At 36.6% G+C, this 20,259-nt stretch overlaps 2 protein-coding genes across 2 annotated transcripts in view; one reads left to right on the top strand and one right to left on the bottom strand.

Annotated features, from left to right (window-relative positions):
• LOC113508700 (SEC14-like protein 2) overlaps positions 1 to 20,259 on the bottom strand; it is a 37,302-nt gene that overhangs the window by 1,212 nt on the left and 15,831 nt on the right. The window contains exons 2-8 of the mRNA XM_026891785.1: positions 9,144 to 9,213; positions 8,620 to 8,663; positions 3,620 to 3,740; positions 2,848 to 2,999; positions 1,651 to 1,789; positions 764 to 963; positions 263 to 408 (exon numbers count right to left, since the gene is read on the bottom strand). Coding sequence (XP_026747586.1) covers positions 263 to 408; positions 764 to 963; positions 1,651 to 1,789; positions 2,848 to 2,999; positions 3,620 to 3,740; positions 8,620 to 8,663; positions 9,144 to 9,213 — 872 coding nt within the window. The remainder of the gene's footprint in view (positions 1 to 262; positions 409 to 763; positions 964 to 1,650; positions 1,790 to 2,847; positions 3,000 to 3,619; positions 3,741 to 8,619; positions 8,664 to 9,143; positions 9,214 to 20,259) is intronic.
• LOC113491786 (armadillo repeat-containing protein gudu-like) lies at positions 9,327 to 13,751 on the top strand. The gene is given in 7 exon segments (XM_026868951.1): positions 9,327 to 10,029; positions 10,100 to 10,173; positions 10,176 to 10,408; positions 10,616 to 10,964; positions 11,096 to 11,479; positions 11,679 to 11,893; positions 13,583 to 13,751. Coding segments are annotated over 7 exon segments (1,983 nt in total). The 5' UTR covers positions 9,327 to 9,433; the 3' UTR covers positions 13,715 to 13,751.

Raw genomic sequence — 20,259 nt, 5'->3', positions numbered from 1 at the left:
ATATCAAATAATATGTAGTCCTAATGAAATCCTTAACAGGAATGTCAAGGCATGTCAAAACCTTCAGGAATTCAATCAATTCAATCAGCTCATCAGGAAGTAGATACGTTTGTCATCAGGCAATAAGCATTTCCATATTTTTCACTACTTTAGCTAACTTTTTAGTCTCCCTGCCATGCCACACCAAACGACTAGGTCATGCTACCGAAGTACCAAGTCTAGTAGAACCACCTAATGTTTGTAGTAAGAAGGTATGACTTACTTCAAAACACTGTCGTTGTCCATACACAGTAGGTCGACGACGTGCTTCTCTCCAGTCTTGATGGTGACTCGCCTGTAGTCCTTGTCAGTCTCATCCGTGGGATTACTATTGTAGTAGCTCTTAGGAACTTTACCGCCTGGCTTCACCTGCACACAATGTAGAGCATTACTAACAAGGACTTGAAGTAGTTTTCAGAATAACTCACACACGCACAATGCAATGTATATTTTTTTATTTGGGGCCGTTAATTTCGAAAAACAGCTGCATTATCTTACAGTAAGTAGTCCCTAGAATAGAAAGCCCTTTTTTCGGCTTATTTTACAGTCAACATATGAACCGTGAATACTTTTTCTGCCCTAGTAAAAGTATCTTTTCTTCACTACTAACAAGGTACCTATTATATGGAAAGCAATGTCAAAGATGCTTATATGTTTTCAACGATTTTCCATGTATTTTTCAATTTACAACCTGCTTAACTATAATAAAATAATTATAACTCACAATAAGCCCGCATCTCGGGTCTCCATTCTCATCCACCATGGTCCCGCCATAGTGCTGGGGCAGCTGCTCCTTGTCCACCATACTGAGGACCTGCGGCTGCCACTTCTTGGCGTCAGAACTGTAGATCTTGATCTTGGATATCGTGTACTCGTGCATAAACTTCTTGATCACCGAGAATGCTAGAGAGAATACTTTTGGCGCTGAAAAAGAAAAGAGGTTTGTTTGATATTTCGTCTTTTTAGCATGCCAGAGTCCGTTACCAAGGGATTATAGTTATCTACCACCATCGACCATCATATCATTTATCAATGCTACGGCTAACTTGAAATAAAAACTTGGAAATCTAAATTTTACAACGATACAACTTTTAAAGTATTTCTGTGACATAAGTACCTACCTAGTACGTATGTACTCACAGATAATTAACTAATAATTAGGTATTAAATAATATTTAAGTGCACGTAATACTTATATCTATGGGTTTAAAACATAGATACTAAAATTTAATTACATATTTTACATTTTCCTTATGATAATGCTCATGAAGTCATGCTTCTTTACTCGATTAAAATCAAGCTGATTCATTAGCAACATTTTTCGCACCTTCACGTTCGCACCGGTAAAAACCCTGGTCTTTTTGAGAAAAATAAGTGTGTGACCCTTGCCTAGCTAAATCTAAAAATATTATAGTCCACGTATACAATTAAGCATGGACGGCGTCGCCTTCGGAGGCCACGGAAGAGGTGGCGAAACCATCTTAAACTTAACGCGCAAGCTGGTGGGCGCTGCATTCCCAGAACAGAAAATCGTGGAAGGGTTTGGGGAGGCCTTTGCCCAGCAGTGGGAGTCAATGGACTTGATAAAAAAATACCACTATATTGACCTACCATTAATAATATAGCAGATCTTCAAGATCTCCGGGTAGTTAGCTTCATACAGCTGCAGCAAGGTGAACACCATCTCGGCGGCCGGCTTCCACGCGTACTGCTTTATGTTGAAGCCCTCCAAGTCGAATATTACTGTGACCTGGAGAGATATCGATATTGTAGCAACACCCAGGCCCCGAATTCAGTACGGGCGGAACACTCATGGTCAATACAATTAATTTCCAATTATTGTGTTGGCAAAATGCTTAAGGGAATACGAATACCTAGTTTCAAATTTAATCCAACTGCCATTCATTCATCGACCATTGTAAATTGCGGAATCTATGTCTTTTATTCCAACTTGGAAATAATAGATTGGTAGGTTTTAACGCCGGGTAAGTAGTTAGTATTAATCTTATACATTTTGCCATTGTAATTTTTCCTCCTAACTATGTTAGATCTGTGACCCATAGAGCAAAGATTATCTAAATAATATTTATCATAGTTAACCATTGCACTTGATTATCTAGCCAGATCAGAAGTGACTGCATTGCATTTACGGGTTGTTAGATCGACAAAGTCCATACAATTTTCCTCAATTTAGTTTTGCATCATGAGTAAATAAGCGGTAATTACTAGCTAAAGACTACTTATTTGACAAGCAAGTTAATCTATAATTTTCTTTAACATAGATATAGGTTAGGTTACTTATTATAAGTAGGTATAACACGAAACCCATGGTTTACTTCAACGTGAGACTTGAAATCAACAAGCAGGCACGTAACTTTACGTATGATTTCGAAAAGCCTAATGTTTTCACACAACACCATCTAGTATTAAACTAACCAAAGCTTGTTGACTACTAGTCAACGGATAATCAGACTTACAACCTCACTAATAACATAGATAAATTACACCCAGACACAGAACAAATGATCGTGCTCATCACAGAAACATTTTTCCTAGGTGGGAATCGAACCCACGACCTCCGATATAGCAGCCAGGGTCACTAACTACTAGACCAACAGGCCAGTAATATTACTCCATACAGTGCATCAGTAGTCGTTCATCAGTTGCGAAATATTCCCTAAACAAAAACCAATTTAAACAAGTTTTAAGGCGTATTTATAAGTTTCTACCTCGTCCAAAAAAATCGAAAATGTTTTGAACATCTGAAGATCTTAGAATTTTCCTTGCTTTTGTCTGGCTTTCTCTTACCTTCAGGGCAGCAGGACCGTGTTCCGCAGCTTGCTTCCTGGCGATCGTGAGGTAGTTCTCCAGGTGCCTCAGGATCATGCGGATCACGTCAGTCTTCGTCACGGAGTGGAGCAGGCCCCACACGTCCAGCCCCATGAATGGAACGATGATTACTGGAAACAGGGCAAACTCTAAATAAGTACTGCGGATGGTGAATTCGGGAATAAAGACATGGGAGCTGTTCTCAGAATGAAATTTTTGGGGACTGAACCCTGACTCATTACCTCTCTGTGTTAAGAAAATGGTAAATTTATAATCACCATCAGAAAACTACACAAATCTTATTTAAGTAAACAATTTTTTCCAACTTTCGTAATTCATAAACGTAAATTGGATGTCATGGCCAAGGTCCTATGTGGAAACATGGGATACACCGATTGTCTGCGAATCATAAGTGACATGTGAATGGCAGTGACAATGACCCAAGTGCTCTGTGGTGAAATCGACACACGTAGGTATATAACAATTAAAAAATTAGTTGTAGTCACATCATACATAATTGTTCAGTGCTCACAATGTAATGTTTTATCGCTGCACTTGTTATAAAATCTTATTGTATTGTATGTAATTACTAGGAAAACCTATAAAAAACAACGATTTAATCAAAGGTAATAAAGTCATTCTTTAACTCAGACACGGAAATTCTAAAATCCTTTTACTTTGTAATTAGTGCAACCATAGATATAAGCAATATAGATTTTGTAAGTGGCTCTCTCTAAAAAGTTTTACTGACCTGGTGAACCTTCTTTGTCAAATCCAGTGCTGCCGCTAGGGAAATGCTTTTCTAATACTTCTGGGGCTTGCCAAGTATGAAGTGTCGTGTCGATGCCCCACTTCTCCCGCCATTTTAGAGACTGGAAATACAATCGTCAATATTTGTAGTCAAGAAAGAAATATATAGCAACAATGGCAACTGTTTCGTACTAATGCAAATAAGTTATTTCGTTTTCATAAAATTAAGTGTAGGTACCTATGTAGTTTACTCACATAATGTGCAAATGGAACTATGGTCTAATTAATTAATAAGAAAACTTTGTTGCGAAGCCGGTAATTATGGTGAGCATAAGGGCGAATTGACCTTTACACAACTGAGATTTTAAAAGGTATTGCGGAGTTGTGATTACTTGTGATGATTACATACTACACGGATAGTAGAGTCACAATAGATTATGTATATTACCTACGCTACTGTAGTAGAGTGGTTGAGGTCACAACGCGAAACCCACTGATCGCGAAGTATCACGGGTTCGATCCCCACGTAGTAGGTAGAAGAGTTTGTGTTATTATCTAAGAATGTTTGACCAGAGCCTGGTGTCTTTTTGCATGTGACTTGAATGTTTTTGAGGGGTTTCACAAACTTTCGCGACACAAGGATTAAATTCTTTAAATCCGTAAATCGATGTAAAGAAACAAAAGCTATATTATAAAAAAAACAGCTATTATAAACTACAGGCTAATAATATGGGCAAGTACTAATTTACGAACTATAAGACTACCTGTCTTATATTTGTGATCGTTATTCGATAGGCTCAGAATTTTGATAATAAGTGACATAACATAACTATAATTCTCGCTACCGTAATCGCAATATTGACCTACAATGCGCAAACCAGTTTTTGCGTAGAACGCATTTTAATAAGAGCATTATTATTTTTTATTCGTTATTTATATTTTTTAATGTTTTCTGTGCATTTTTACTACGAAATGTACCCGTAAGTTTCGGAAACTTGAGTAGTTTCTCTTAATATCATATTACATATAATATGACATATAATACAGGCTGTCGGAACTTCAAAGTCAATAATATCAGATAATTTGATTCCCAGTATCTACCTGCACATTAATTATATTGGTAAGTAGCATTTTAATTTTTGTTTTTCTGTAAATGTCAAACCTTGGTCCAACCCGATCAAGCTGAATATTACAATTCCATGCACTAAATAAAACGACGTGTAAACATTTTTTAAGAGTTCAAACGATGATGTGTTTGGACAAATAACGCGCTATTTCATTTAGGTCTGATTTTTCAATTACAGTTAACTTAGAATAAATATGGCTGTCCGTCATACTTTCTACACAAATGCTGTCAAAACGTCAAACATTCGACAAAAAGTTATCTGGCGATTGCAAATTCGATCCTTAGAGCAGTCGTCGTCTTTTGGGGCAAATTTTAAGTAGGTACTAATTTTAATTAAACAACATAATATTCTACCCTTACAGCACCTTACCGGTAAGTTGGACGTTTAGCACCAATGACTTAAAAAAAACATGTTTACTTCTATCTACGATGGCATTGCATCATACAGCCAGAGGCTATGTCAGAATAGAGTGTTTAGATTTACAAAGTACTTCTTCAAGCATATTCGTGCCCATCACAACAAGGACACAATATTTGACTAAAACTTTCCGCACATAAACTGCAATACAGTAATGGTTTTATTGCGCGCATAACTATTGCCCGCGACTTCGTTCGCAAGGTACCTACTTGAAAAAAGGTAAACAATGTTGATTTGTAATAGAGAATCTTCATTTTGATGTTTATCACATTTATGTGATGTTTAACACAAAAGTATTAAGTTAATCAATTATTAGGTATATATTTGATTTTTTAATTTTTTAGTTAACACGACACACTAAGATTGCTTACCCTTTTTAAGCCCCTAAACATCGATGTACTCCGCATGTAGGATTTTTAAAAAGGCATAAAATTGTTTTAGGGCGATTGGGAAAATGAAGTAAAAAAAAAAAAAAAAAACAATAAATTGCTAAGTCATCAACCGGCCTCGCTACCTCGCCTCGCCAACAATATTATTTTGGTGTTTGGTTCTGTTAAAAAACGATGCAAAAGAACGATGCGATATATACCCTAAGATATTTCCTGAAATTAAATTATAGTTTAATTAATAATTATATGTATACTATGTATTAGTTACATTTACCTAAAGGTATTAGTAATTTAGTATAGATATAATGATAATTAACTATTGTTTGTATATTTACATTACAATTTTAATTTCGACAAGGTTTCAAAGTTTAGGTACACACACTTGACCTCCATAACCCCTTAATTAGGTTCACACGGTAATATAAGTCTGTTTAGGAAGTCAGTACTCAGTCCCAAAGCGATCCTGTTTTTTGCTAGATTACCTCTCAACCGTAGAATATTTATTAAATAAACAATTATTAAACACAGAAAAACAGGGCCGTGATTCCTCTATTTTACAATGGCCGATGAATGAATGGCAATTGGATTAAATTTGAAATTATTCTTATTCTTTTAAACATTTTGCCAATACAATAATTGGAAATCCATTGTATTGACCGTGAGTGTTCTGAACCGAATAATACAAATTTAATCCAATTTCTATTTATTCATCAGCCATTGTAATTAGGCGAATTTGGGCCCAGACCTCCCCGGGGCTCTTACCCGACCGCCGCGCCGCAAGAGGGTAATGTACTTATTCTATATCCAGATTCAGAGTAAAAGATGTTCCGGAACCGGTTTGTAAACCGGTTTGATGATCGGCGAAAACTATCTTAATGTCATAAATAACTGATATTAAGGAGTGAGAGACGGCTTTGTGTGTTAATAGTCTCTCCGCTAACAAAAACACGTTTGTTTTTAACATTTCTAAATATTTTAAACGGAACAATCCTCCTCGTTTGATTAAAGTGAATAAAAGGAGCGAATTATTTTAATCCTACGGTAAACAGATGAGACAAAATATCTTGTAGCACCGAGAACAAAGCGCTTTAAATTATTAATGTGTATGTAGTACAGTCAGCAGCAGACATCAGGGCCCCAATTCTGCTATTTAAAATCGCTGATGAATTTATGAAATTTGGCTTAAAATGACAAATTTCGTTTTATTTTAAGCATTTTTCTACACAAATTAGAAATTCAGTGTGAAAAAATTAAAATCAAATTTAATGTCAATACAATTAAGTTTCAATTATTGTATGGGCAAAATGCTTAGGAGAATAGGAATAATTTCAAATTTAATTCAATTGCCATTCATTCATCGGCCATTGTAAAATAGCAGAATCGGGGCCCTGTTATCATAAACCGATTTACAAAGGTCCAGTATTTTTCAAAGACATGCATGAATCGAAATGTGCCCAGAAATTTTACAGTATAAAGGTGCGTCTCGTTCCACTGGTATCAACTTAAAAGCAGTTTGATCTCATTGTCTCTGTTTAACTTCCGCTATAGTTAAGTAAAATATAAATTGATTTTTATTTATAGCTTGAAAGAATGTTAATGTTAAACTAAGAAATAGTTGAATTAATCTTAGACATTATTTAGCACAATTTTTTTTCTCTCATCCAACTCTTATTTAAAATCCAAGCTTATGTTGCTGACAATACATACTTCTTAATGATAATTGTTTATTAAGAAATAAGAAATAAAATATGTTTTTACGTTTTGTTTTTTTTACCATACAATAGCCGGAAAGAGTTACCTAATGCGGCGGCCTTGAAAATCTAATTTATGTGCACGCAGTACAGTAAGTAAAGTTATGTAACAACTTTATGGGGTCAAGTGCAAACGAAGTATCTAAATTTTAAGGTATTCAAACTTATTGAAATAAATTATTTTTAGCTTAAAATTAAACTGTCTTCAAAACAATTATTATTAAGAGGCGATAAGGAGAAGAGGGTTATATTGACGGGCCTGTTAGTCTAGTAGTTAGTGGCCTTGACTACTACACCCGAGATCGCGGGTTCGATTTCCATCCAGGACATTTTTTTGCGTGATAAGCGCGATTAATTGTTCTGTGTCTGGGTGTAATTTATCTATGTTATGTATGTATTTAATATATGAGTATGTTCATCAGTCGTCTAGTACTCATAATACAAGCTTTGCTTAGTTTGAGATTAGATGCCGTTGTGTGAAAGTTGTGGAATATGGATATAGGAGATTATGATTTAAATAATACCTATGTACTATTAACGAGAACGTGGATAATTCAAAAGACAGTATATTTTTGCTTCTAATTAATTGACACTATAATAGGTACCGGAGAGAGCGAATGCACATTTTGATATATTCTAAAAATAAAATAAAAGTTCAAAGTGTGGTCAAAAAACTAAGGTTAATGCAGTTAAGTACCAAAATTTGAAAACATTTTATCAATTTGAATATTCTTGCTGACGTTTAAAATATGCACCAAGTTTGTGTTGTTTTCTTTATCTTCTGATTGATGTTGAGATTGCTATTATTTACCTAATCTTTTATTAAATAATTCAGATATAAGTATTTCATACAAAGGAACGTAAAATGTTTGTGTTTTTGTTTTATTTATTAAAAGATATACCTATCTAGATATTTTGCTAACACAATTCAACGTTTTTAATTAAGCGATGTGAAATACAGACTACGAATTTATCTCACACTTAATTGTTACTGAAAAACAGCGTGCTCTCTGTTCAGTTGTAACGTTTTGGACGTCAATTCTATTTACAATGGCCGATGAATGAATGGAATTTGGATGCAATTTGATAAACATTTTGCCAACACAATAATTGGAAAATCATTGCATTGATCACGAATGTTCCATCCCACATTGAATTTATGTAGGTACCTACTTTTGAGAAAACGAATAGTGTAATTTTAACTAATTTCTATTATTTCATCGGCCATTGTAAATATCGGGATCTTGGCTTTGGGTGGCAAACACTCGTAGATCGGTTATGAAGGTTTAAAAAAAAAACGAGAATGTAGACACTTACGTCTCTAAGCATTTTTTCAGCAGCCACCGGGTCCCACTGTCGGGCTAAAAATAAGCAAAAAATAAAGTAGTAGACATAGGTTTTGTGAATGAATGAAAGAATCTACTGAATTGAAATACCTACGTACGTACTGCCAAAATAATTCCGTATCTACATGCTAAAAATGGAGTTTAGGATCTTTTATCAATGTATATCGTTCAATTATGCGTACGTATTAAGTAATAAAAGGAATAATTTAATACCATCTGATACCAAGTGAATACAGACATTGTCATTCTAGAATACAGCATGCATATTGTTTGTTTAACTGGACACGTACACATTGTGTATTTGCTTATAGATGAGCAAACAAAAAACAGAATTCGCAAATGAATAAATAACAAATATTGTTAATGTTAAAGTATTTTAATAATAGTAAAATGTATTCCTTCCGAAATAGTTCGTTTGTAACATTTTTTTCTATATTTTACATTCACTTTAACTTTCTTTACTGTTGTGTTTTGAACATTTTTCGAATAACTCACCTCGAAGCCATCGCAAGAGATAATGATCATTGTGTTCCGGTTTCATCACATCTTTTACGCTTCTGCGGAACTGTAACAAACAAAAAAATGTGTTAAATTTTGTAATAAAACCTCTTTGAAACTGGTATTTTTCAATGCCGCCGCTTTTTTCTATGCAGGGCAGTTTTAAATTAAGAAAGAAACGTTGCTTAGTAACCGTATCGACAAGACCATAGCTTGTCAACACAATATAAGTCAAGCGGTAGTATTTTACACCTATTTTTCTTATCCTCTTATTTTAATCTGAAATCATGGAAGCCGATAATATATCGACGTTTAGTACCGATGGGGGGCAAGACACAGTTGGGCTGCCGCGAATTGTGATGGTGACAGAGGGGTCGGACACATCGGCGTCGTCTCCATCCTCCACATCGCCTGACGAGGATAACTGGGCCGATCTGATCAAGTCCTCAGAGATACCCCCAGAATACTGGCACATACAGAAACTAGTAAAGTATATGAAGGCTGGCAACCAAACGGCCACGATGGTGGCTCTATCCTGCCTCAAAGACCACGATCTAACAATAGAGGTCAACCAAAGAGCAATTCAAGAAATCGGTGGATTGGAACTCTTAGTGAATCTACTGGAGACCAGAGATCTGTGCTGCATTTTAGGAGGACTAGCTGTCCTTAAAGATATAACAGCAAACATTGAAATCAGGAAAAAAGTTACAGACTTAGGAGCGATCCCTTTGCTAGTCGGACTGCTGTCAGACCCAGCGAGAGACGTCCAGATACTGGCAGCGGAAACGATAGCTAACCTGGGAAGGATTAGGAAAAGTCGGAAGTTCTGCAGGAAGTTTGGTGGAATACCCAAATTGATAGATTTACTAGACATTAGAGACAAGTAAGTTGATAAACAATACACGTGTTAATTATATATTTTTTACCACTTGTAAATTGTAATGTCATTCTAGGGCTTTAAAATCAGCGCGCGAAGAACTAAATCAACATGAATTGCAATTTTTAACCATAGCCAGAGCAGGTGCTAAGCACTTTGGTCCATGTCAGCTTCTCAAAGGAATCGAGAAGCTATGAGAAAGTATGGTATGATACCACTAATAGCAAGGATGCTGAAAACTATCCACCTGGATGTGGCTGTCCCAGCAGTGGGGCTACTGCAAATGTGTGCCAATGAGACGTCATTCCAATTGGCAATACAAACTGAGAGGATGGTTGATGATTTGATCAAACATTTGGCCAACGAGGACAAAGATTAAAGGTATGTAAAAAGAGGAAAAAACCATTGACGTACCTATATCTAATGTTTATTTTTTTACTTTACATGCAAACAAAAACATATTATTATATTATGCCAATAAGTGCGCTGGTTACATATCTTTAATATCAGGCTAGCAGATATTTTTTTATAAATAGTACTATTATATACACTGTGTAAATAGTTCCTGTATTTTTTAATATGGTGTTTCCAGACATACTGCAGCTTAGCAATCTACAAATGTGCCAGCGACGCTGCAACTCGTGACATGATACGAGATGCTGGAGGTCTGGAACTATTAGTGCAAGCAGCCTCAGATTCTACAAATAGGCCAAACAAGCCTCTTTTAGCTGCTGCTACAGGTGCTCTATGGAAATGTGCGAGTAGTGAAGCTAGTGTCAAGAAACTGGACAATCTTGGAGCTGTGACTATACTGGTCAAGCTGTTGGATGATGAGAATGATGGAGTTCTGACCAACGTAGCTGGAGCTCTCGCAGAGTGCGCTAAATATCCACCTAATAGAGACAAGATAAGAATTGCCGGAGGAATACCAATGTGAGTGAGTATAGTTATTGAGTTTAATATCACTCGGTAGTATCGTTATAATGTGCCTTTGTTATTTCATTCTATTCTCGAGTTTCCTTATTATTGCTACATTTTATTAGTCATAATCTTGTATTGTATTGTTTTACAGTCCATCATTTGAACAATACTCACAAACCACTGCTAGAAAACGTACCTTTAGTGCTAATGGAATGCGCCAAGGAACCAAACTGTATGCTACAGATAGACGAACTGGACGGGGTCAGGTTAATCTGGTCCCTACTCAAGAACGACTCTAAGAAGGTCCAAACGAATGCTGCTCTAGCTTTGAGTCCTTGTGTCCAGAATGCAGCAGACTCTGGAGAAATGGTCCGGTCTTTTGTGGGAGCATTGGAATTGACGGTAGATCTCTTGGATTCGGATGATCATAATGTGCTGTCAGCTGTTTGCGCAGCAATAGCTACTATCGCAAGAGATCATGAGAACTTGGCTGTTATATCTGATCATGGAGTAGTAGCTAAACTGGCGAAGCTAGGTAAGATTTGCCTGCAAGGCCCTTAACTCTTATGTTCGTATGAATAAAGCTCCAAAGCAAATTGAACATTGTGTTGATTAAATGTTTAGTAATTGAAACACCGCTTTCTGCATCCTACATAACCGGCTATAATTTTATACGCTTCAGACTAAGATTATATTAATATTACAAAAACTAAATCAACCCCTATTTTATACAGTGAATACAACGGACGATCTCCTCAGAGCGAACTTAGGAGTTGCGATAGCTTACTGCTGCGAGTGGGCGCAGAACCGTCAGGAGTTCGGCAAGCGCGGTGCCATCACACCGCTCGTCAACTACATGACGTCACGCGACCCCAACGTGCACAGGTCCACTGCGCTTGCGCTCTACCATCTGTCTTTCTACTCCTTGAACTGCGTCACCATGCATGCGGTAAGCTGGTTCCCTCATATCACTCACGTTTATATAGTGTTGTTCAAATCTTTTGGTACTTTAATGCCTTCTTGCTAACTATAAAAAAATCTTTGCGTAAGATAATTTGCATATCCCGAAAGATGAATTTCGCAACTTTAATGAACCTGTGTCCATCAGCGGGACTGCGATAGGCCAAGTTCATTGATGATTAAATGATGAATGAAATTGTGAACCAAAAAAAACAACAAATCATACAATGGCAAATACTATATCTACCTCCATTAACCTAAGGACAGCGATAGGAGTTAATAGCTTGTTTAAATAAATATGAATGAAAGAAATCATACCATGGCTATTACTATCCTTTGATAACACACTATCCTTCGTGAGGCGAGTTCTTAAGTTTAGCACATCTAACGAGATCACTCTACTGTATACTAAGTATCGCATGTATCTAGTGTTGAAACTACAGTGAATCAACATCGCCTTCACAACGCCGGCCAGGTGCTATGTTTACATTCCGATGAGTACAGTGCAGAGTACGTAATCTAGATAGAATGCGAGATTGCAGATATGTCTCACTTTGCAATATGCTTGCCAATGCCTTGATTTCACTCTCAGTTCACTTGTATTTGTCTTTTGACCTATTTTTACAGTAGCAACTTACACTGTGCGTATGTTACTTGGAATTCTTGAAAATAGTTTTGGTCGAATTTAAAAAGAAACCTTTTGCAGCGTGGGGTGGTTCTAAGTGACCCAGGATTGAGATTGGGTCGATTTTAAAGTTATTTTTGCCGGGTGGCTTTTTTCAAGTGACCCAGTATAGGGAATCGTGGTAGTATTTGGGGGAGGCCTTTGCCCTTGTTAGAAAGTAGGGTAGAAAAAGATACATAGTACAAGTAAATGCGAAAAGTATTTTCAGAACTATCATAAGTATTGAATCACTTTGTGAATTGCTTAACAAGACAAAATATCGCGAATTTTGTAAAGGATTTTGAACTCTTTATTTTTTTGGTAATTTTTACACCGGTGACATTTTTTTAGTTGCTCTTGACTCTTATTTACGGCCAGAATGTCAAATTAAATATCAAAAAGTACAAATGTAAGTAGGTATGCTCTCATTCGCCTTTTAAGTAAATGTTTCAAGTTGAACTTTAACCCATAATGACCGTAAGTATTTAGCTTTATTCCACGAAGTGACGCAAAAACGTAACGTATTGTTGGTTCTTATTTCTTTCACAAAAAACGTTTACAGAATACATAATTATTATGTACTTATCATGTAGTTATTTATGCTTTTTGTAATACACCGATTGGGTATGATATGTATGTAAACAAATGTATTAAAACTCCGCCAAGGTGTGTGAATGATTGGAAATGTAATTACCTACTTGGTAAACAAAATGATTACATACTATGTTTATTTTGTTTAACAATACAGTACATATTTAATTATATATTATGTTACTAAAATATTCGCCTGGGATACAATTGCGATTTGAGAAATAGACTCAAAATATTTCAACTTTACCTAACTTTCATTCAGAATGTTTAGATAAAGTCTATTTTTTACAATTTTCCTATTGAAATAGACAGTTACATATGTACCTACGCTTAACATAAAACAAGAAGTCGGAAAGACATTGATAATACTTTCGGCGTTGCGGTTAGAAAAGCTAAAAAGCCTATATTCCAAACTCTTTTCAGGCTGGAGTCGTACAATTTCTACTAGAAACAATTGGGTCTAAGGACCCTATTCTACAGGAGGCATCGGCCGGCTGTCTCTGCAACATCAGGAAACTAGCACTCGCCACCGAGAAGGTTAAATTGAAACAGTAGATGTATCTTAGTTATCGAAATAAATGTTTTTAATTTATATAATACCAGTCTCTTTCACCCTTCGGTATGGAATCCACGTCAGAAGACGAAATGTTGGCGGCTATAGAAGCCCGCTAAAAATAACTTTCGTAAACAGGCAACTTATACTAATTATTGAATACGCAGAAAGCGATGCGAATCGGACAAACATTTGCAATTAAAAAGATAACAAAAAAGTATAAACGTTAATTTTAAAAACGATTAAGTAATTATTTATTGAATATACACATTTTTTAGCCATGTAAGCATTTTTCGGTTTCGGACACTAAGGTACTAAAGATATTACGGTACTTAGCGTCGATTCTGCTCGTTTCTGGTAATCGATGTTTTCGATTTTAAATGACACAGTTTTAATTTGTATTAAACCGAAAGAATTTTAAATATACAGACAATAGTATTTGCATAGATTTGAACCCGCAACCTTTTGCATACAAACTCGGTCATTACACCACTTGGCAATCAAAACACAAGTACAATCACATACGGTGATGTTTACGAATCTATATAATACATTGTGCTCATGAATCCAAGAATATTTGAACTTGTATTGGATAAATAATATGTTTCTCTGGCGCACTTGTGAGGTATTCGTGCGTGGTCTCTCCAAGGAATCCACGTAACAATTTTGTCCTCGCGTATCAGCTTTAGGGTTTAGTTTTGGGCTGATGAAGACAAATATTTTAATCACCCTACGACAATAATGTTTTGTGACCCGTTTTGAATCGATCAATAAAAATACATCGAAATAGCCATGCCTATAAAAACACGTGATGACGAAAAACGTATTGTAAAATTGCGAAAAGTGTGGAAATGACGGCTTATAAAGGGTTTATGAGGGTCACTTGACCGTAAACAATTTATTGAGAAGTGACCACAACTTTTAGAAATCGTATCTAGCGCACTAAGTTTTTTTTAGTCAATACCCAATTGGATATTTTAATAAAAATCTAAATGCACTTAAACACCTTGTTAAAATTGAAGGCAACACGAAAATAGCATTTTCTATCGATAAAGATGATACCTACCCATATCATTGACTCGCTAATTACGGTGAAACGTATATTAATTAGTTTCGGTACTCATTCGTGAAACTTTGTATTTGAATAGATGAAGAAATATGCATTGTTATTACCTTTGACAATGAACTTTTGACTAAGTAATTATCGACTTCCATATGTTAAAGTAATTAATAGTTATTTTTACTAAGTTGTTGTATTTATCAGAAAGTATAAATTTTGTTTACTTGTTTTGCATTCGAAACTGTTTGTTTGAAAATTAGACACTTTCTCGGTTCCTAATATTTTTTGTTAATAGACCAGATAAACGTAATTACCGGGTGCGAAGGTTTTGCTTTACCAATAGATTGGTGATTTTTGACAATATATTTATTTGTCCCAATTTACTCAAAAAACGGCAGCAATCTGAAGTGCAAGGTATTCTGTTTATTATGTAGTTCGTAGATTACTATTATGTTGTAGGTACTTACGTAAAACTAAATAAAATAAACAAATTGATAACCCAATAATAGGGATGACGACAATTTTTTTTGCAGTGTCCGTCTTGTAGTTTTTGTATAATAATGGATACGTATTTTTTAGTTTGTCCCGCAAACATAAATTGACCAAATTGCAGTGAATGAAACATACGCGTGACGTCACGATTGAGTATAAATTTTACTCTATCGTTACGTCACAAGCCCCCTCTCCTAAACTTAAAGCTGTTAATCTTTGTCAATTCTAGCTTTTCTGAAAAAGGAAAAAATACGTGTCTCATACTTTTCAATTATCTAACTGTGGGACTAATGAGATTTTTTCTTTTTATACCCAGTCATCATCCCTATTTAGTTGAATTACGTTCAGATGAAAATCTTGCTCGTAATTCCGTTACCTAATAAGAACCATATCGCCCTTTCACCTCCTTAAGCCAATAATTGAACTTTAAAGTTCAATCTTATTAAAATTTATAAAATACATGTCGGGGCCTACAAAGGGACATTTTGTAGTAATAAGACTGGTCATGTCGTTAAATTACTTAAGTCATTCGGGTATTAAAAGTTAAGTCAGAGATTAGGGTCATAGACACAGATAGACATAATGTTATTCATTTGTAAAAGTCATTAAAACGTAGCACGAATTAAAATTAACAATAATATGTAAGTACATAAATCAATAGGGAATGTTCTTAAAATTTGATTTTTGCTTTTGCTAACAAAAAAATTGCCTCATATATAAAATTGTTCCGTTTTTAAACCCGCTAAAATTTTTGCTAGAATATTATTTTCGGCTTTGAACACTTTTATTTTCTATAGAGAAGATATTTGAAGTTAGTTTCTATTTTCTGCAAGGGTGATCATCATTTTATTTGTCAAATCTTGTTTATACGTCCAATGTTTTCAGCACGTAATTGATGAAACAGCTATAACATGGTAATCGGCTTATATTATTACGTCATCAACATTTTTCTATATAAATCAGTTAATAATTCATATCGTTGGTGATCTAATCTTCTCTCGCTGTACACTCTACAAGTTATGACACTAACTAAACAATAGTTCGTGTACTTTTACTTTGACGGCGGTAAATGTGTAATAGCTGATATAAATTTGATTTCCTTTACTTCTTTTAATGGGTGTTAAGTAATGTGACGTTAGCTAATAATATCTGGTTTCAATGTTTTTTTTCGCGTAGACGGGTACGGTAAAACGAAAGAAAATTATAGAGCTCATTAAGATAGATAATGTTCAATTGTTAGGCTTATAAATAACATCTGTAATTTGGTATATTACTGTTGTTAGACTAGGAACAATAATAAAAATATTCGACTAATAAAGTTCGACTCGCGATCCCGCCGCGTCTGCTCATGATTAAGGTTGGGTCCGAAACTAGTCGGGCTACCCCGATAAATACGCGTGAGTAAACCGTTACATCATTTAATAATGAATCAGTCTCACGATAGTTATTATAAAAATAAAAAAACTTATTTCATGAGGAGCTAGGAGTGGCTAAGCTATAACTGCACAAGTTGATCGATGTCAGACGGTCTGAAGATGGGTTACCATCGACGTCATTACGAGTTCTTCCGTTTTTCGGAAGACACATTAAATTATGGGTCCCCCCTGTTATTCATACATCTGTGACAGTCGTTACAGGTAGTCAGAAGCTAGAAATTCTGACAACCAATGTAACTAATGGGGGTATTGCGTGGCCCAGGTATCTGCAATAGGCAATTGTTCTTCGTAAAACACTGATACTTAGCTGCATCCAGTTTGACTTCAAGCTAATAGTTGGGAAAAGGCTAGGCTTAAGATGCTGATGATGTATATAATTTATTTCATATTTACGTCATCAATCCGATTGATAAAATCGTTACGTCACTGCCCTAAATGAATCTTGACAATAGCATCAAAAAAAATAAATCATTTGTACCCTAATTTCTTTTAATACCACTGCTGATTGGACAATTTATTTGTTGTACCCAATGAATGACATTGTTGACAATGAATAACAAGTTTGTTTGTCCTTCTGGTTGTTTGTTTTTAATTTTGCTGACGTCGTCAGTAACAGGCAGGTTGCCATCTGAATGCAGTATTCTGGGGATCACCTTGAGGTCACAAACCTGACCTACTTACCAACTGACTTGCATTTCTGTTATTATGTACATTAAGTATGGCATTCAGTACCAATCACACACAAAAGGGCTGATTCGAGACATTGAGAATATTTTTTTTCAAATCTGGGTTTAAAACGTCTAATAAAACGTGTTTGTTTTTAAAGTATTTTTTTTTTTTTTGTTATTATTAATACTGTTTTTAATTTGACATGGTAGATGTATCCTCTAATTTTGATGATAGTTTCGTCTCTTGCTCTTCCTTAGATAGTTATGTCAGCGCGGACAGTGATTCCCCTTCTGTCACTTTACGCGACAGAATCGCCTCTGCATTTTCCAATACTCCTAATAACCTCCACCTAGTCCACATTAATGCCCAGAGTGTTCCTGGCCACTACAATGACCTTCTGGCGTCTATTAGTGGTGATGTTGTCGATGCGCTGTTGATTTCGGAATCCTTCTTGAAACCCTCCCTCCCCTCTACCCAATATCCTCTCCCCGGCTTTGTGCTAATCCGCAACGACCGCACTGGCAAGGGCGGTGGTGGTGTGGCTATCTATCTTCGTGCTGAGATACCCTTTAGAGTTATATTTTCATCTCCCAATTTATATTCTGAATCTGCCGAGTATCTCTTCATCGAGATTATAGTCCGCCACACCAAAATTCTGTTAGTCGTAGTATACTGCCCTAATCTGCATATTAATTATTTCGAATCTCTGGAATCCCATCTGCACAATTACTGTCCCCTATATGACCACATTGTCATAATGGGCGACTTCAATACCTGCCTCTTAAAACGTGACAATCGTTCAAGCAAGTTAACATCACTTTTGTCTTCCTTTAATCTGACCGTCCTACCTTCTTCTCCTACTCACTTTTCTCCCAACTGCACCCCTTCTCTACTTGACCTAATGATAGTTTCTTCCCCGAACAATGTTTCCGCCCATGGTCAATTCAATGCTCCCTTTTCCTACCACGACCTCGTATATATATCATATCGTATCCGCCGTCCTAGAATCAAACCTCAATATTTGCAGCTACGTAATTTCCGTACCATGGATCTCGAAGCGTTAAGGTACGATGCTGTGGCGGTTGACTGGTCGCCCTTATTCTCTGCGGAGTCCATCGACAGCGCAGTGTCTATCTTGAATTCTAGGATGGTAGAATTATTCGACAAGCATGCTCCGAAGCGAAGAGTCAAGGTTAGACACGACCCTGCTCCCTGGGTTACTTCGTCAATCAAGGAGATTATGATCAGTAGGGACAGGGCCAAGGGTAGGTACAAGCGAAGGCCATCCGACTCTAACTTGGCTTTTTACAAACTTTTGAGAAACCGTTGTAATCGTCTGTGTCAGGATGCAAAGAGGCGCTACTTCCACGAATCTCTTGAAAAACTTAGTCCTTCCGACTCTTGGAAATTCCTCAAGTCAGTCGGTATTGGTAAACCTCCTAGAGTTGACATTCGCAAAGACGTGGACCTTGATGACCTCAATCGCCATTTCGCCTTGTCTCCAACTACTCTGGGGTCAACTGAAAAGTCCTCCACTTTGCTGGAGCTGTCTCGTTCACCAATACCGAGCTGTCCTCATTTCAATCTTAACACTGTCTCCTTCTCGGATGTAAAAACATCTGTCCTTGCTATATCTTCTTCTGCTGTTGGCTTTGACAATATCTGCTCGAGGATGATTACACCTATCCTAGAAGTATTACTCCCTATCCTTACTTACATTTTTAATTTATCAATCTCCTCCCGCACCTTTCCGTCTCTTTGGAAAAAAGCTTTTATTATTCCTTTGGCAAAATCATCCAACGCTACTACTGTCTCCCAATTTAGACCAATCTCAATCCTTCCTTTCCTATCCAAAGTCCTCGAGCACATTGTACATCGCCAAGTATCTGCCTTCTTAACTCATAACTCTCTTCTTTCTCCTTTCCAATCTGGTTTCCGCCCGGGCCACAGTACCGTCACTGCCCTGATTAATGTCACTGATGACATTCGCCTTGCTATGGAGAACAAGTGCCTAACAGTTCTTGTTCTCCTCGACTTCAGTAGCGCATTTAATTCAGTGGACTATGATGTACTCTTGGGTGTACTACAATCTCTCAACTTTTCTTCCTCTTCCGTAGATTGGTTCTCCTCCTATCTTCGGGGCCGTTCGCAGTGCGATGATGATTCTTTTTCTGATTGGTGTAATCTCGTTGCGGGGGTGCCCCAGGGTGGCGTCCTCTCTCCTCTATTATTTTCTATCTTCATTAACTCTTGCACACGTTCAATTACTTCTAACTTCCATCTTTACGCAGACGATTTGCAAGTGTATCGGCATTTCGCACTAGCTGATGCTGATGCTGCTATATCTGCCATAAACCTTGACTTAGCCCGCATTAGTTCATGGGCGAAGTCCTCCGGACTACGACTGAACCCAGATAAGACTCAGGCATTAATCATCGGCAGTCGACATCAGCGTAGTTTACTCGACGGCCATTGCATCCCTATTTTATACCTCGACGGTATAGCTATCCCATACTCCGACACAGCCAAAGACCTAGGCGTTATAATCGACTCGAACCTTTCGTGGCGATCTCATATTAACGAGGTTAGCCGCAAAGTGTATCACTCCTTCCACTCGCTTAAGAGCCTCCAGTTTTTCCTTCCCTTGAAATGTAAAATTTCGCTGGCTCAAGCCCTGATTCAGCCGATTATTGATTACGCTGATGCCTGCTTTTTAGACGCTACTGAGGAGCTATTAAACAAGCTTGAGCGCTTGCAAAACTTGTGCATACGTTTTGTTTTCGGGCTACGTAAGTACGACCACGTCTCCAACTTTCGCAAGGATCTCAAGTGGCTTCCTATCCGCCTTCGCCGGAACACTCGGATATTATGTCTCCTTTTTAACATCCTT

This window comes from Trichoplusia ni, chromosome 3 (genome assembly GCF_003590095.1).
Source record: "Trichoplusia ni isolate ovarian cell line Hi5 chromosome 3, tn1, whole genome shotgun sequence".
Lineage (NCBI taxonomy): Eukaryota > Metazoa > Arthropoda > Insecta > Lepidoptera > Noctuidae > Trichoplusia > Trichoplusia ni.
Note: the sequence above shows the minus strand (reverse complement) of the source record. Positions and strands in the feature narration are given on the sequence as shown.